Source organism: Cyanistes caeruleus, chromosome 7 (assembly GCF_971803275.1).
Source record: "Cyanistes caeruleus chromosome 7, bCyaCae1.hap1.1, whole genome shotgun sequence".
Lineage (NCBI taxonomy): Eukaryota > Metazoa > Chordata > Aves > Passeriformes > Paridae > Cyanistes > Cyanistes caeruleus.
The window spans coordinates 33,591,167-33,607,423 of NC_141707.1; the positions used below are offsets into that span (position 1 = coordinate 33,591,167).

Here is a 16,257-nt window from a genome sequence, read left to right on the forward strand (position 1 = left end):
CAAAAAAACTTTTAAGATACTAACATTTAAATTTGAGTCTACTATTACTTTCCATCTGCTGAGGAGACAGAATAAATCTGAAAACCCTGAAGTGAAACCATAACATCTGAACATTTTCAAGGTTATCTGTTTCTTTGGGATCTTTTCTTATACACTGCTTTCTTGCTTAACTTCTTTGTGCCTTCTGACACTTTAAGTTCAACTTTAATGCCAATAAGGAGACTGAAGATGCTGATCTTGATGGCAAGAAATCTCTTTCAGATCTTATAGCACTGTTTAAATTAATGAAGGGTTAGCAAGCAGCAGCAGATTTTATTATGTTTTTCAGCAGTGGCCCATCAGTAGAAAGAAAATACTTCAAAATGCTCGACTCGTTCAAAGTAATTTCTATTACTAACACAATCAGAAAGCATCCCAGTTGACACTAATAATTGCAAGGCATAATTCACTATTAAATTATTCCTGCAATAAATTAGAGTACCTCCATTTGTGTAGAAGAGAGCTACACCAGCCTAAGATTGGTTGTAACAGTTGTGAATAAGTGGCCACTGTTGACATCCTGATTGTTTTGGGAACAATTACCATAAAATATTTCACCATGAGATTATATACCTTGACTTAAAGCTGTCAGGTGGCATCAGTTCCAGGGTATGTGCTGGTCCATACAGATTAACTACAAACAGCTTTACTGTGGGGTTTGTTTGACCTGCCTTTGGAAAAGAAAAAATAAATAGGACTTTTAGAGGCACTGAATCAGAGACAGCTAAGCAGACTCACTTGTTAACATAGTTCAGTATCTTTATAATAATGAAAAGTTATTGAAGTTCAAGTATCTTAAATCTGAAGCATTCATTTCACAGTCATATGAATCACACAGATGAAAATATGAAGTGTTGAATGATTCTCTCACCAGCCTTTACTGATGGAAGACTTTCCTGTGCAGAGCAAGTGACCAGCACTAGAAGTGGCTTTGCCAAGTTCAGTGAAGTCAGCTGCCAAAACACAGTCAGTTCCTCAATCTGCAGGTAAATCCAGCCTCCAGCTAAGCCTTTTTCAGATGCTATTGTTCCTTCTCCTGAAAAGCTGCACTACCTCAGTCTGGGATAGCATTCCTCCACTCCCTCCTCTCTTTTTCTTTACCATTTTCCCTCAGTCTTCCTTCCCTTGTTTGCTGAGCTGAAAATCTCAATTTCTGGCCTGGACCAGGAGCCAGCTGTTTTGGCAGGCCAGCTCCAAGGGAAACAAAATGCTTCTTGTGGCTAAAGGAGAATAACGTGGCAGCTTGATAGATATCCACTGGGAAGAGTCTGATAAATCTCGAGGATCTACAGGGAGGTGGGAATCATCCTTCTCCCCTAACACAGCTCGTTACTGAGGGATGTTCCTGAGATGGAGAGAAAGCAGTGGAAACAGGGAAATAGGAAGAGAGGCTCTGATGGGTGCAAGGAGGTGCTACTGGTCCCACACCCCTGTCCTAGACATGCCAACCCCAAGTTTCAGCTTCATGTCACAGCAATTACACTAAATAAAACCCTTGGGTTACAAAAAATGAAATGTGTTCCTCAGTGGGGCTGACCTCTGCTTAGTACTGGAAGGAAAAGTAAAAATCACTGATTCTACAGATTTACTATAGTAAATGACAAAGTTGTATACTTGGCTCTTCACAGGCTGAAATACACCCAAAAATGCCTTTTAGAAATTGGGCTTATCTCAAAATAAAGTCTGAATGCTGTGTCCACTCATATCTGAGTAGTATGGAGGACAAGGAAGTGGCATTTGTGTGTTTTTAACACTGCTAGGAAAAAAAACCCAAAACGTTTTAAAACCTTATTTTTTTAAGAATAGAGTCTGTGTGTATGACATATACACAGATATGGATAAGCACGTTCCAGTGCTTACAAAAACATGTGTGTTTCATTTCATTTTTTAATCCTAGTTATAATTTTCTCTGATGGTTGCACTCTATAACAAGGACCAAATCTATTTTGTAATCTCTGTTGCTACACCACCAGCTTCATTACCAATTAATGATGTTTAACGAGTAGCTAAATTTGTATTAAATGGAGACATTAAATAAAGATAATGTTTTTTCATTAATGAGATTACTGAAGTAGTATTGTGTATCACTTTTATGCTGAATTGCTAATGAAATGGAATTACTCCTTTCTCATCTATAAAGCTGACTTAAAAAATTCCTTATTTTTTTCTTTGCTCTGTCACTCAAGGCTTTTTGCCAACGCAAGAATATAAACTACCCCTAAAATTACTGCTGTTTCATTGTTTCAGAGTATTATTTCATAGTACAAAGATATTCTATTTATTTAATGTATGTTATTGTTTCATAGTACCTGGTACAGTCTAGCTGTTCAGCCATCAAGAACAGAGGTTCGTCACCAAAAAACGGAAACAGGAATAGCAAGGTAACAGGAATATTTTCTAAAGCTCTCAATAAACTTCCCCTGAAATGCCAGAGGAGTACCATAGAGGTGGACCTGCCAGAAAGGAACCCAGCCACTTTCAAACTGTGTGCAAGGGTTGGATAAACTGATCAGCTGGAAGATCAAAGCAACAGATCTGGAGGCACCTCACCAGAAAATCTCCAGAAAATGAGGAGTGATTTCAGGCATTACCCCTGTCTGGGCTGATCTTTCACTTTCCAAAGCAAATCTAAAAACCTTCCTCTAAATCTTCTAAAACACTGATAGTTCTAATTTTTTTTTTTTTTTTCTCTTTTTGATGGCCATGAAAATATGTTACTGTAGCTAATCTTACTCAATGCCAGTCTGTCACATTTATTAGTAACAGCACAGCCTACTGAGATCCCTGTGCCTGTGAAGGAACTTGCCCTGTGCTCTGCACACAGAGTGTCTGACTCCAGCACAGCTGGGGCTGGATCTTTTCCCTCAAATGCATTACCCTTCTCTCTAGGTGCTGGATTGATTTTACCCAGCCAAATATCAGTCATGAAATTACACCAAATTAGTTTCTCTGCTGTCCCCTCACCCAATAGATTATTTTCAGGTGTTATAATCTACTGGGGAAAAAAAAAAAAAAAAAGTAATTATTATTTCCTGAAAAGCATCATGAACAAAATCAGCCTCTGTTCCTGTCTGGAAACACTCTTTTCACACTGCTGAATATTATCAGTGAACGCAGAGGAGGAGGTGGGGGTTGCATTCCCACTCATCTTACCTTAGGATACGGATACTGCTTTCCCTTTGGATACAGAGCTCCCGTGAAGCGGGGAATAACCATGTTGGGCACCAGAGAGTCATTTATGGTCAGGAAGGCCAATCTTTCCCCGTCTGGAGACCACCAGTGAGCAATGTGGGAATGAAGAAGTTCCTCTGCAAAACCAGATTTCCTTAGAGTCCATAAGAAAACCTCACACATAGTGTCCAGCTTGTTCAGCTGGCACCAAGTTATCCTCCCTGTGCCAGCTTGAAATGTGTCTGCTGTAATTTCATTAATTTCATGTCATCTTGGGTTAAATGGTTGGATAACAAGGGACATTGAAGGACCAAGCTTTAAGCATTTTCCTCAAATGCATACTTCCACTAACATCAATAAATCACATAAATGTGAGAGATTATTATTACTGACATATGCTTACTTCTATTGCGTTCCAATACATGTGTTTACTCAAATTTTAAGTAATTTGGGGGCTTGGCGTATTTTGTGGGATTTCCAATTTTTTTTTTCTTCTCCTCTTAATACAGAATTCCAGTATACCTGATTTCTCTGAGGTGTGGAACCTGGTAACATGCAGATCTTCACACAGTCATATTTATATAATAATTTTTGGAGTGCATTATTATGATGTTCTTGTCTCAGTCTAGTGGACTGCTTTAACTCTTGGGAAGTTCAGTTTTTCTGGAGTGAAACTATTTGAAAATCTGAACCAAACTTTTTCTTTTTATCCAAATTTTATTTGCTTTCCAAATGAATCCAATTCTCAAGAATGTCACTCAATGTTTTCTTACATTTGTTGTCATTGGATATCACAGTCAAAAGAAACACACCAGAAACAGCCACAGGCACAGAACCCAGACTCCTGGAATCCCAGTACAGCAGCTCCTGAGCAATTCCAAATTCTCCCTGCACAAGTCTTCTGCTTCCACTTGTGAAAAGACTTAGAATTTTCATTATGTATTTAATATGTTGGCCTGCTTAGCAAGGATTTTGTATTTAAATCTGAAGAATTTGGCTGGAAAACTAATTGAGAATAGTGTACTAAGGGAAAAGGCCTGACTGCATACCTAATTTGGGAGCCTACCTAACAAAACTACTTAAACTGTCAACAGAGACTCTCCAAGTTGCTAATCGGATTCTGAGGGTTCTGAAGCAGCTTAATGGGTTGAATTATCTAAGGTTAGGTGAAATGAAGCTGGGACCTATATTCAAAGTCATATATTCTGGGTCATGCTTCTCTCCCTGGCTGGATAACTAAAACCTTTTACACAGGAGAAGAGCAGAGAACGAATGGTGAATATCAGATAGCGAAATATCACAATTATGTTTGCTTTAAAATATTACTGTTTGCATTTAGACAAGGTTATTCACACAAAGAAAAGCTATTCCCAAATGCTTTGTAAGGTAAAATGCTAATAACAAACTCATGAAATGATAAAAGAAAACAAATGAGGTCAGAAGAGGAAGAGTGCTCGATTCAACTGAAAATCTCTCAACTTCACCTGGACAATATTCAGCCTGCTCAGCTTCTGATGCTGTTAAAAAGCTCTGCTGAAGGTGGAGCAGTGCTGTAGGTTAATGGGAAAGGAGCAGTGTGTTCCTTTGTGCCAACAGCCACTGGGCTTCTCCAGAATGCACAGATACAACTCCCCCTCCCGTGGCTCCCCCGGTGTCTGGGGTTGAGGAGGGGTCCCTCCCTGCCTGCCTGCAGCCCTGGGACCCCAGCGAGTCCTCTGCAGGTCAGGAAATGCACCTGGGGTTAAAAACCATGGAAAATAACGAGCAAAGAAGGCTTCTTCACTTAAAGAAGGCTTTAGGACATGCCTCATGAGGAAGGCTTTGGCATCATCTCCCACAACACCTCAAAAACTTTCTAGTCCCAAACTAGACAACTTTTGCTTCTCTTGGCTGCGACCCCTATTAACTTCACTTTGTTTTAGCAAAACCTTGATAAACTCCATCAACTTCAATGAGCTGTATCTGCTTAAATTCTTCAGTTTGCATGCTGTTGTGTTAGATTTTAAGATTATTAAGTGCATATAAAATGATATTCCATTTAAAAAATGTTCTTTTGTTTTGAAATGTGCTGCCACATTAAAACATTTCAAAACAAAAGAAAACCTTGGAAGTGGGCAACTATCAGATACAGTCTGAGGGATGAAAATTACCATTCAGAGTTCACTTGGGCAGAGATTTTAAAAAAACCCCACGATGAGCTGTTTGCTCATAACTACTGCAATGCCAAGAAGTGTGGAGAGACCATTTTTAAGGTGAAGTTCCATGCTGTATGACATTAACACCATTCCTAAAAATATCTCTTCACACAAGAAATTCTACACCTCAGGTAACTGAGTATTTAACCCCAAGCTATTTATCTATGGAACACATGAGTCCCATAGAAGTAGCTGAAATGTGTATAAATTTTAAGCTGTTATACCAAGTTAGATAATCTGCTCCCTTTTCAATTTTTTTTTCTCCTTAAATTTATCATTATGTTAAAAGCATTTTGGGTGCAGATAGAAATGTTCTGTGCCACTGGCTGTAGAGGACAGACTGAGCTACCTCCCACTCAAATTTGGGTTTCCTCTTCTATGGGGATGTTTTAACTGCAAATGGATCATCACTGCTGTCCCTAAAAGCATGAAACTGAGCCCTTTCCCTGCTCACTTCTGCATGCTACCAAGTGTTCATGTGCAACATTCAGCTTGGAAATTAATTCCTCTTTCCCAGAAAACACTGCTATATGCAAACCAGCAGCCAGCACAAAGACTGAACAGATATAAAGGCAATCTTGCAGGAAAATGAGAAGGGAAAGGAGCAAACCCAATCTCAGCATTTTCTGAAATGAACAGATTTGTGCTGTTGGGTCTGTACAAGGACCTTTCATCTGTTTTAATAAACAGATATATTCATCCAGCTTACCTTCATATAACCAGTCTGCAATTCCATTAAAAATAATTCCTTCTTTTCCTGAGGATGTCAGGCGCAATGAGCTGCTCTTTACATCAGGCTGATAGTAGATGTTATTTTCAAATATATAAATCTGGATGAGGTAAGAGAGACGGAGAGAAAAACCAACATTTTGGTAGATATAAATGAATGTTCAGCAATGAATACATAATTTCCTCAGGCTCAGAACAGTGTACAGAATAATTCAGCATGAGTTTCCACCAACGTTGTCTTAATTTTCCATTTTATTATAAAATTGGACAAACTAAACAAACTTTTAATATTTATGGCAAGCAAATCCTTCCTTTGAAATTGTCTTTCCAGTTGAAATATTTCTATTCAGGTTAAAAACTACTATTACATTCCTCAAAATCATACAGGAGACAAGTTTTATAACAGCTGAATGAATAAAGAAATTTTCATCTGGTTTTCTAACTGTGAAATGAGACACACTTCTGCAAGGACATACAGCATAGTACATACATCATAAACGTGTAAGTTACAGCTTTATATCATGGTGTGAGAACACACTGGAGAAGGAAAAACAAATAGCAGCCTGCAGTTAACTTTTCTCAGCTTGCTAATGACTTCTGACTGACACACCGATGTTTTACCTCAAGTGTACCATTTTTCAATTTTATTTTTCAAGTCTGGGCTCCTCATCCTCCTTTTCCCTTCTTCACTGCCACTCATTGCCTTGTCTGCTCCTCTTTCCCTGCTCACTTTGTTGCAAAGGGTACCAAGATCACTCATTTTGAGCAGATGAGCTCCAGCTTCCATGACAAAGTGCAATAAATTACAGTGGCCACGTGCACACTTCCACAGCTTAACACAAAAATCAAAGCAACAGCAAGATTATGCACCAGCTCAATTCACACTGAGAAAATGCATCTGCGACAGGATTAAAGAAGCCAAATGCCAGAGAAATTTTTGTGCACCATTTCAACACTGTACACTGATATACAGCATCTCAGGGAGTGTAACAGGAAGCAAATATATTTCCACCAAGGACTATTAAAAAAAGCCTGGTTGTTTATCATTCTCTCATACTTCTATAATAAATGACTTATGGGAAAACACTAACCAAAGAGCAAAGTTTTATTATCACTATTACTGCTGTTCCCTTTGCTTCTAAATTACCATCTGAAACAGATTTCCCTCTGAGTCCCCAAACTAATGATTTTTAACAGTAGCCACCTCATGATTTCTGCTGCAGAAAGCTGAATCTGAGGTTTTTTTCATACCATGAGCAATGCAATGATTTTAACCATTACTGAAAACCAGGGGTGACGTGGGAGTCCTTTGTGTCAGGATTCAAAGCTCAGCCATGAGCTCAAACCTGAAGCAAAAATTGTTTGCTTCAAATGGAAGCAGTTTGAATAATCCAAAATGTACTGAGCTTTGTATCAGCACAGAGAATTTCTGGGAAGGTGATGTATCACCCAACATCAACAGCAAAAGAAAATAATGACCCTGGATGTATCAAGCTTTTGAAATAACATCAACAAGAACTTCCTGTAAATGTCTATTTCCACACTAAAAATACACTTTTATTTCTAATGTAAAAGAAATGAATATGAGCAAAATTAAGGCATGATTAACTGCTTAACCAAGAAAACCAAAACAATTTAACCAAGTATTTTTTTTATTTATGTCAACTAAAACTATTGCTACCAGACTCCATTACAGGTAGACTAAGTAATGAACCACTCCAATGACTGTTGCTTCCTATGAAACAACTTCTTACAGCTGACAAGCTCTTCTTATTTAACACCAGCTTTCAAAAGTTACCAAAAAAGCCTACTTGGTCAAATGGTTCTATTTTATTTAATCTTCTTTAATTAAAATAAATCAATCTAATTAATTTTTGAAGATCAGGAGTATGATTTTTGCTTCTCTCCCCCTTTTTCAGGCTGTTAGTGCTCTTAATGGTAAAAGTACTCACATTGTCTTGTCTCTGCAGTGAAAATTTTCATTTCAAATGATCAGTGACAAAGAACAGGATTAAGGATTACTTGTTTTATGACTGAACCCTGAGTAGGTTTTTAATCCTGTTATTACTACTTAGCAGGCATTGCTCATTCCATTTGACAGACCTCAGATAAGTAAATATCTCTGAAGGAAACTCACTGTTGTGCCACTATTATCTTTATTCCTCATTCATTTCATAAACCAGCTTTGTCTCCATCCTAAACCAGTTCTCAGTCACCCTCTGGACATCCTCACAATCTTAGTCTGCTCTATCATCCAAAGTTTCCCTTCTTTCCTCATCACTCCTGAAACATGTTCCTTCAACTTTGAAAGCTGATCCAAACCCCCATTTTTTTTCTTGAATGTACCTATTGGAACACTTCAAAGTTCTTGAAAATCTTCCAAGTCACACAGCAGCTCTCTCCCAAGCAAGCCTTGAGCTCACTGATTACTTGAATTTAACATCAAGAAGCAAGACTTCATGTTCCTTTGCAGAACATTTATGAAATACAACCATTCATGTTCCCCAACACAACTAAGCTGCACCTAAGTGCACACGGATGAGTGCTTGGTGCTCTGGCCAAGAGGGTCCTGCACTCACTGCCTGCAGCACTCCAAAAGATCAACATCCCCATGCCTGCAAATCATCTGAGAAAGATTCTCCATTATGGTTAGTCATTTAATCTCATCTGTAATTTGGAATATTTGCTGTATTTCAGGAGGTGCCATTTTCCCCAGGAAGCCCGTGGGCTGCTGTTTGCACCGACAGGAATGCATCCTTCCCACAGAAACAGAGCCTGGACCCTGCAGTGAGGGCTGCATTCCCCTCCACGCCATGCCAAAGGGCTCATCTGTAACTATTTAACCCATTCACCACTTGGAAATAAGAACTTGTGAGTTAAAATGTTGATTTGTGCAGCAAAACAGGCAGCAGAGGTGCAACAGGAGCGCTATCATTACTGTGAAGGCTACTTAGCCATGGCCTGAGAGGCTCTCACTTCCCTCTCAGGGAATGCAGGCAGTGGATTCAATTAAGCACAAGTGCTTTGTGCAGCCACACAGCCCACAGTTTGCAGCCAAGAAAGGCATTTCCAAAAGGCAGACTCACTGTGAATTCTTCTTCCCAGTATAATACTTATATGATACAAATGCACCTTACACATAGCTCTAAAATACTGAAATTGTAATAGATGGCCCCTTGGAATTAATTCTCTTCCCAAGATTGTGAGTAGATCCTGCTTGCTTTCATCCTGTGTTTGCACATACAACACCAGCCAGCAGCAAAAGGTGGTGTCAATGTGAAGTGGCTTCAGGAGGAAAACAGACCCTGACCTTATCTTATGTGAATTATCAAGAGCTCACAAACTAAGAGTAGAAATGGAATTATTCCTCAGCTGAAACATGCAGCAAAAATTCTATCCCCAGAGGAAGGGAAGTCCTTAAATGCCAAGCCCTCCCCTCCCTGCACAATACCCAACATCCTTTTCTTTGCTACAGATATTTTATTCTTTCTTACTGAATTTAAACATCACCACCAAAGCTTTCTGATGAAGCCTACTTACAATTCTGCTTTGTGCTACACTTAAATTTATTTCCAATCTTTATTTTTTTTTTTCAAAAACACAGAGACTAGATGAAATTTTCTATTTTTTAAGAAGCAGCTGCTCCTGCTGATTACTTGCAGTACAGGAATACCTGGAAGTTGAATTCATGAGTCATAATTTGGTTTTCAAAATTGAGTGAAAGAGAGAGAAAGTGGCTGAGAGAGAACTCAGACAGCTACTCTTCCTATAAGAGAGACTGAAACTCTCTACCACTGCAAGGTAGATAACAAATCATGACCCTGGCATAAGAATAATTGATCAGAACAAACAAAACCAACCAAATCCTTGCAGCACAATCTTGCAGACACATGCGCCTTACCTGACTTCAGCAAGTAGAACTAAAGATGTGCCCAAAGCTTTCCAGGAAGGGGACTTCACATAGTTCATCACTTTGTATATTGTGTTTTGAGCAACATCACATAACCCAAAATTTCCCTTGCTGGTCTCTCTCCACTCAGGTACATGGGAGCACTTAATAGTAAAAGGCTTTTCTTAGTATACACTTGGCTCTATTTACTACATCACAAGTACTAAAATGTTGACTGCAACTACTGAATCTTCTCAAACTGCTAAAAAAGGAGTTGCTAACTGTATATCAGGTATTCTCATCAGTGAGAATACATCAATGGCTTTGTGCCCAAAAAGCTTTCACAGCTTTCAGGTATGATGATAAGAAAGTAAATTGAAAAAGGCACAAAGTGGAACCATGCTATTGTACGTGGAAATTATTTTTACGCTTTTTTTAACCTCTTCTCTTCTACCCATCTTTTATGACTATTCTTAAAAAATTTAAAACAATTTTTAGCAGAGACCCTCAACTCATAATGCTGTAAATAGGGATAAATGTCAAAATCTACTGCCTTCAAAATAACCTTTCTGTTTTCTTAGAGATTTTTCACATCAAGTCTTAAACCAAATGGAGAAAAACCCCACAGAATTTCTTTGATTATCTTATCAAGTATTTTCCAATTAATGAAAAACACCTGCAAGAATGTTTTGGATTAGTGAGATACATTAATTCTTGGTAATGATTACATTTATTTCCACTGACTGTGAAGAATTTGAGGCCCTGCTTGCTCTAATATTCTACCTCAGCACTAATCCATCTCATACTTCCACATCTGGCATCCCCTAAACCATTTTTCATAAACCTTCTAAATTAATTCCTTCCAAAACACTTATTTACTGTTGGCAACACGTTTCACAATTACAGGATTTTCTTTGTGGCTGAGGTCTGGAGCAGAGCACCCAGTCCGAGTCACTGCAGATGGCACACAGCTGTGAAAACAGAGACATGCACTCCCCAGCTGAGCAGCAAACCTAGTGCCAGGAGCTGGACAGGCCCCCCGTGTGTCCTTAATCATTTCAAACGCTACAGGCAGAGAAAAGCTGCTAAATTACAGAAAAATACTCCACTTCTTCCCCTTTGCTGCTCCGCTGGAGCCTCCTGCACGGCACATCCACACTCAATCCCTGCTCTGATTGCAGGGCAGCGTTTCAGTGACAGCACGAGCCCTTTGTGCTCCAGCTGGGCAGCAGCGCCTTGCCCAGAGCTGCTGCAGGGCACTCAGGGCACTCTGAACCCCAGGTTTTCTGGAAGGAAAGCAGAGCTGGTCTGTTCAGCCTGGAGAAGACTGAGGGGAGACCTCACTGCAGCTACAACTTCCTTGGGAGGGGAAGAGGAGGGGAAGACGCTGATCTGTTCTGTGCCAGGACCCAAGGAATGGCCTGGAGTTGTGAAGACACTGATCTGTTCTGTGCCAGGACCCAAGGAATGGCCTGGAGTTGTGAAGACACTGATCTGTTCTGTGCCAGGACCCAAGGAATGGCCTGGAGTTGTGAAGACACTGATCTGTTCTGTGCCAGGACCCAAGGAATGGCCTGGAGTTGTGGCAGGGGAGGTTTAGGCTGGGTATTAGAAGAAGGTTCTTCCCCTTGATGCTATAAGTTTTAGCTTTCATATTTTTCCCTAGTGTAGTTTTGAGCTTCATATTAAGTGTTAGTGAGCTCTCTTCATAGAGTAGGTAGACAAAACAATTCCTCTTCTAGCTTGATAAGAATGATGATCATTACAAGGCCCAAAAGCAGAAACAACAGTGGACTGAAGATAGAAAACAAGGATGGGACTTCATAACCTGAAGCAGTGATTGGACAATTAACCCTGATATGCAGACAGACCAAAACTTATAAAAATGTGAGACCTCATGACCAGTTGTCCATTTTGTGATCAATTTTAGGGCCATCTTGGGTGTAGCCCTGGCCCAAGGTATATCCTTTAAGGCCTTTTAATAAATACCTACTTTATTCTTAACTCTGTCCAGCCTCTGCTCTAGGTCAGCCTTCTCAAGGCATCACTCCAGAGGCTAGTTAGGGAGTGGAACAGGCTGGAAGGAAAGAAACTGTGGAGTGTGGCTACAGGAATTGTTCACATTACATGGATTCATCAGGATAAACACCTTGCTCAAGGAAAGTGCCAACCCAACTCTAAAGCTACAGAGCAGATGCAGTTGGAAAGGAAACAAAATCACCTGTATCTGTACATCTTTGGTTAGAAAAGAAATCCATACAATAAACACTGGGCTCTTTCTGTACAGCTGAGAGCTCTACCTGTAATGCAAGAAGATCATCAGATTCTTCCACAGAATCTCAGACCAATAAATAAATAACTACTCCAATCTGGAGCAACTTCAGCACTCCCACTCAATACCCCAGAGAATGTAACAATCTTCCTTACCTTTCACACTCTAAATATGAGCTATGACAAGACTAAGGAATTTCTGATTATGCCCAGAAGGAGACCTTCAGGCTTTCAGGAAATGCTTCTGCTGCAGAACTCCTGCAGCTGCTAATGACAGCACTAAAGACATCAGCCAGGGGCATCCTCAGGCAGCCCAGCCCTGGCTGCATTCCTGTCACCTTGGCAAGGACACACAGGTCACCCCTCTCTGGCCAGCCCAGCATTCCCTGTCACAGAGCTGGGGGCTCTGTGCAGAGGGGTAAGAACATTGCTGCTGCAGAAAGCAGTGTCAGTACCCTGTGCCCCACACAGACAGCCCAGCCCAGCTGCACCTCAGCACAGGCTCCACCAGAGCTGCTGCTTTCCTAAACATTCAGCAAAATTCCGTCCCTCCTTGTGAGACTGCCAGCCAATTAGTTGGATAATTAATTCTTCAAAAGCTTCAAGATGCTTTTCCATCTGGGCTTGCCTCACCATTTGTTCTGTCTCCTGTCTTACCATACATTAGCCAGGGCCAAATCCAGCTGCCCCCAGTCAGATCATTTGCTAAGATTTCCGATGAAATGTGTTTTCTCACTAAAAGCCATTAATACAAATAATATCAGCTATTCATGAGCAGAACAAAGTCAAATAAAGAATATTTTCTTAGTTGCCTTGCAAATATTAAACTTTGCTCTCTCAGAGATTAAACCACAACTTCTCCAGTTCTAGGAACAAGTGTACTGCATGATAACATGTATTCACATATTTATATAACATATATCCAAAGGGTTGATGCCCTTTTGTTCTAGAACATACAGAAAGTCCAGCACAAAAAATCAGTCTTGCATAGAAGAAACAAATAAGTGGGATATTAAATAAAGTAATTAATTTTAGAATTATTTTGAAGCCATTTTTATTGTAAAAATGTGGTCTCAATTCCTACTGTTGCTTTCACCATAATTATGGAAAAATGCAGATATCCATGCACTTCCTTTGACTTGTAAGTAATATTAGAACTAACTTTGGATTGCAGGAAGAAACTAAAATCAACGCCCTGCATGCACATCAAGACAGTTTGGTTGTCAGTTTTTAACACCTGCTGTTAAGGTAGCAAGTTTGGTTTTCATTCAAGTATTTAAAGTATTTGTTTCTACCTCCTGGTTCACAGATATGAAAAATTATAGAAATAGCTCCACTTCAGAAATTTACAATTAGTTTTCACTAATTTAAAACATACTGCAGATCACTCATAGGATCTCACAATGCAACAGCTTTCAAATGAATTCCTGGCTTGGCATTTTCTCTGACGCCATTCAGCATTCTCTAAAGCTCTGATAGACAATTTTTTTTTCCTGAGAGCCACTGATTACGTTATTTTTAGTCACAGTGTAATATCTACTCTCTTCTTCAAGTTCAAACTGAGCAAACATTTTCTTGTCATCTGTGATTTCACTTACTATACTCCTGGGACTCACAGACTTAAACTGAGATTGTCAGACCATTATTATACCCACTGTTACAGAAGATGAGCACCCCTTCCGTCCCTTTTTCCTTGCCAAAATCTTATTTACTTGAAGCAGATTCCCACTGAAAATCAAGGTTTAGTTAAGATTATGTGTTTTGTGTGTCAATACAATAACAGTGTAAACACTATTTTCTTTTTTTTCCCCTTTCACAGAAAAGATAAATGCTCCTTTGGGGATGAAAACATCATCCAGAAGGACTGGACGCACAGTGTTAAACAGGAACAGTTGTTTGCTATGCCAAGCTAGAAGTTCCATGATGGCAATCCAAACCTCCTGGCCTTTATCCGTGGCCAAGAGCTATGGGGCACGTGGTGGAGAGAGCCACAGAAATCCTTCAGGGCTCTATTTGGGAGCAGGAAAGAGGTGGCTTTGCCTGTGCTCTGTGTGACCTGTGCTGACCTCTGTGCTGGTGGCGTGATGTCATTTGGCTCATTTTTATCTACAGCTGGAGACTCATGACTCTGCTGGCACAGGGGTGACTCAAACTGCCCATGGGCAGCACAACAGGTACACCACCAGCCTTCCTGTGACAATGCTCTGGAGGATTTCCAAGTCAGGAGTTGGTTTACTGCTCCACTCACCTGAACTGTACACACATTGCATACAAAATCACACTGACAAGGACACATTTCCAGGAGGTACTTGGCCCTTGGCTGGAAAAGGAGCAAAATCAAGGGTTGGTGTCTGCCATTGCTGCCCACAGTAATCAGCTGTGGAAGAAGCTCCATGGTGATGAAGAGGACATTCACTCATTGAGGGGAAAGGGAAATGCAAGGTGGCAAACTACCACCCCAAACACTCATTGTGCATTTCACTGGTGGGACTGATTATCCTGCTGTCTCTCTTACAGGTCCAGCAGCCATCTCTAAAGCCAAAGAGAATTATTATATTTCAGATAATATAAACCACAGAAAAGTGGCTTATAAAACTTTTATAGGTGTGACTTTTAGAAGGTTAGAATATTCATTAGTGACTTAGCGAGTTACAATTATGCAGACTTCTTCCAAAAGCCTTTAATTTTTTTTCTCACATCCTACAAATTTTCTTACAGATCACATATGTTACAGGATGACAATTTCAAGGAAAGTTTTAGGGGATGGTATTGAAAAGCAGCTTTATTTCCTATTCCTTTTCCCTACATTATATCTGTAGTCTATTTAGACTGTGAGCTCTCACAGGCAGGATTGCAGGCTACAGTGTCTGATCTAGTTTGGAATACAGCTCTTTGCAAGTCTCCAGGAGTGCATAATGGCTCTGGTCTTTTCACTGCAGATGTTTTGTTTTTTTTTTTCTTTTGCAGAAAGGTCAATCTGTACTGGTACAAAATTTTCAGAGCCATTCATCTCTGACTTGCTCCATAGAGCAATAAATTAAGCAGGTACTAGGCACCACAGGCCCCACGAGCTACCTAAGCAATGCCTGGCAGTGGACAAAAATCTGCCCTTACACGATCCATGTTCCAAAAATCATCAGACTCTTTGCAAATGAGGCAGAAACCAAATAATAGATAATAACAAAATTACTATAATTGTAAGCAATAAGAACTATATTCACTCTTAAAGGTACTAATTTTTTTAAGCATTGTGATTGACCTGCACAACAGTTCTTTCAGAGGAAACATTCAAGCATTTAGGTTATGTTGTAATTAAGGGAGAGGGGAAGTAGCTGTTGATCACTAGGAGGATGAAGACCTCAAAGCACAGACACCTCAATGTCACACAATACGTTTTTCTGGTGTCAGTTACAATATGTTAATTTTATTTTTGCAGTAATTAAGCTGCCAGACATAGCAGGAAGAACACAACACTGAAGCACCACTTTTCTTCTGTCTAGATTAATGCCACTGCATCGCCGCAATGTGTTAGCACAATCGTTTCTGAACAACCACAAACAATCTACAAGGCCATTATATTTAATTGCTATTTAGATAGTTTATAAATCTACTGTAAACAATAGTGAGGATGCACTCATAATGAAGCTATAAGATTATTACTAATGTCATGACATAAACCAGGCCATGAACTCAGACTATCAGCAACTCCATGGTAACTCTGATGTTTATGTCCTTGGTTTCCAATAAATGCGGGGAAGCGTTGCCCTCTTTTGTTTCAACACACATTAATTATGTTGCCTTTCCAATGATATTGGATCATGATGCTCACTAAATTCACACCCTGCCTCATCTCATGACAGCTTACCCAGGAAAGCAAACATAGTGTAATATGCTGTATAAATAAAATCACGTATAATATCTGAACTACGACCTAGGCAGAAAGCTGCTTCATAAATCTGCTGC

At 39.8% G+C, this 16,257-nt stretch overlaps 1 protein-coding gene across 3 annotated transcripts in view; it reads right to left on the reverse strand.

Moving 5' to 3' along the window:
• The window catches only part of DPP10 (dipeptidyl peptidase like 10), a 431,847-nt gene that overhangs the window by 35,394 nt on the left and 380,196 nt on the right, over positions 1–16,257 (reverse strand). For all 3 annotated transcript variants that reach the window (XM_086898812.1, XM_086898811.1, XM_023931361.2), the window contains 3 exons: positions 6,115–6,235; positions 3,193–3,347; positions 613–710 (listed from right to left, as the gene is read on the reverse strand). In XM_086898812.1, coding sequence (XP_086754938.1) covers positions 613–710; positions 3,193–3,347; positions 6,115–6,235 — 374 coding nt within the window. The remainder of the gene's footprint in view (positions 1–612; positions 711–3,192; positions 3,348–6,114; positions 6,236–16,257) is intronic.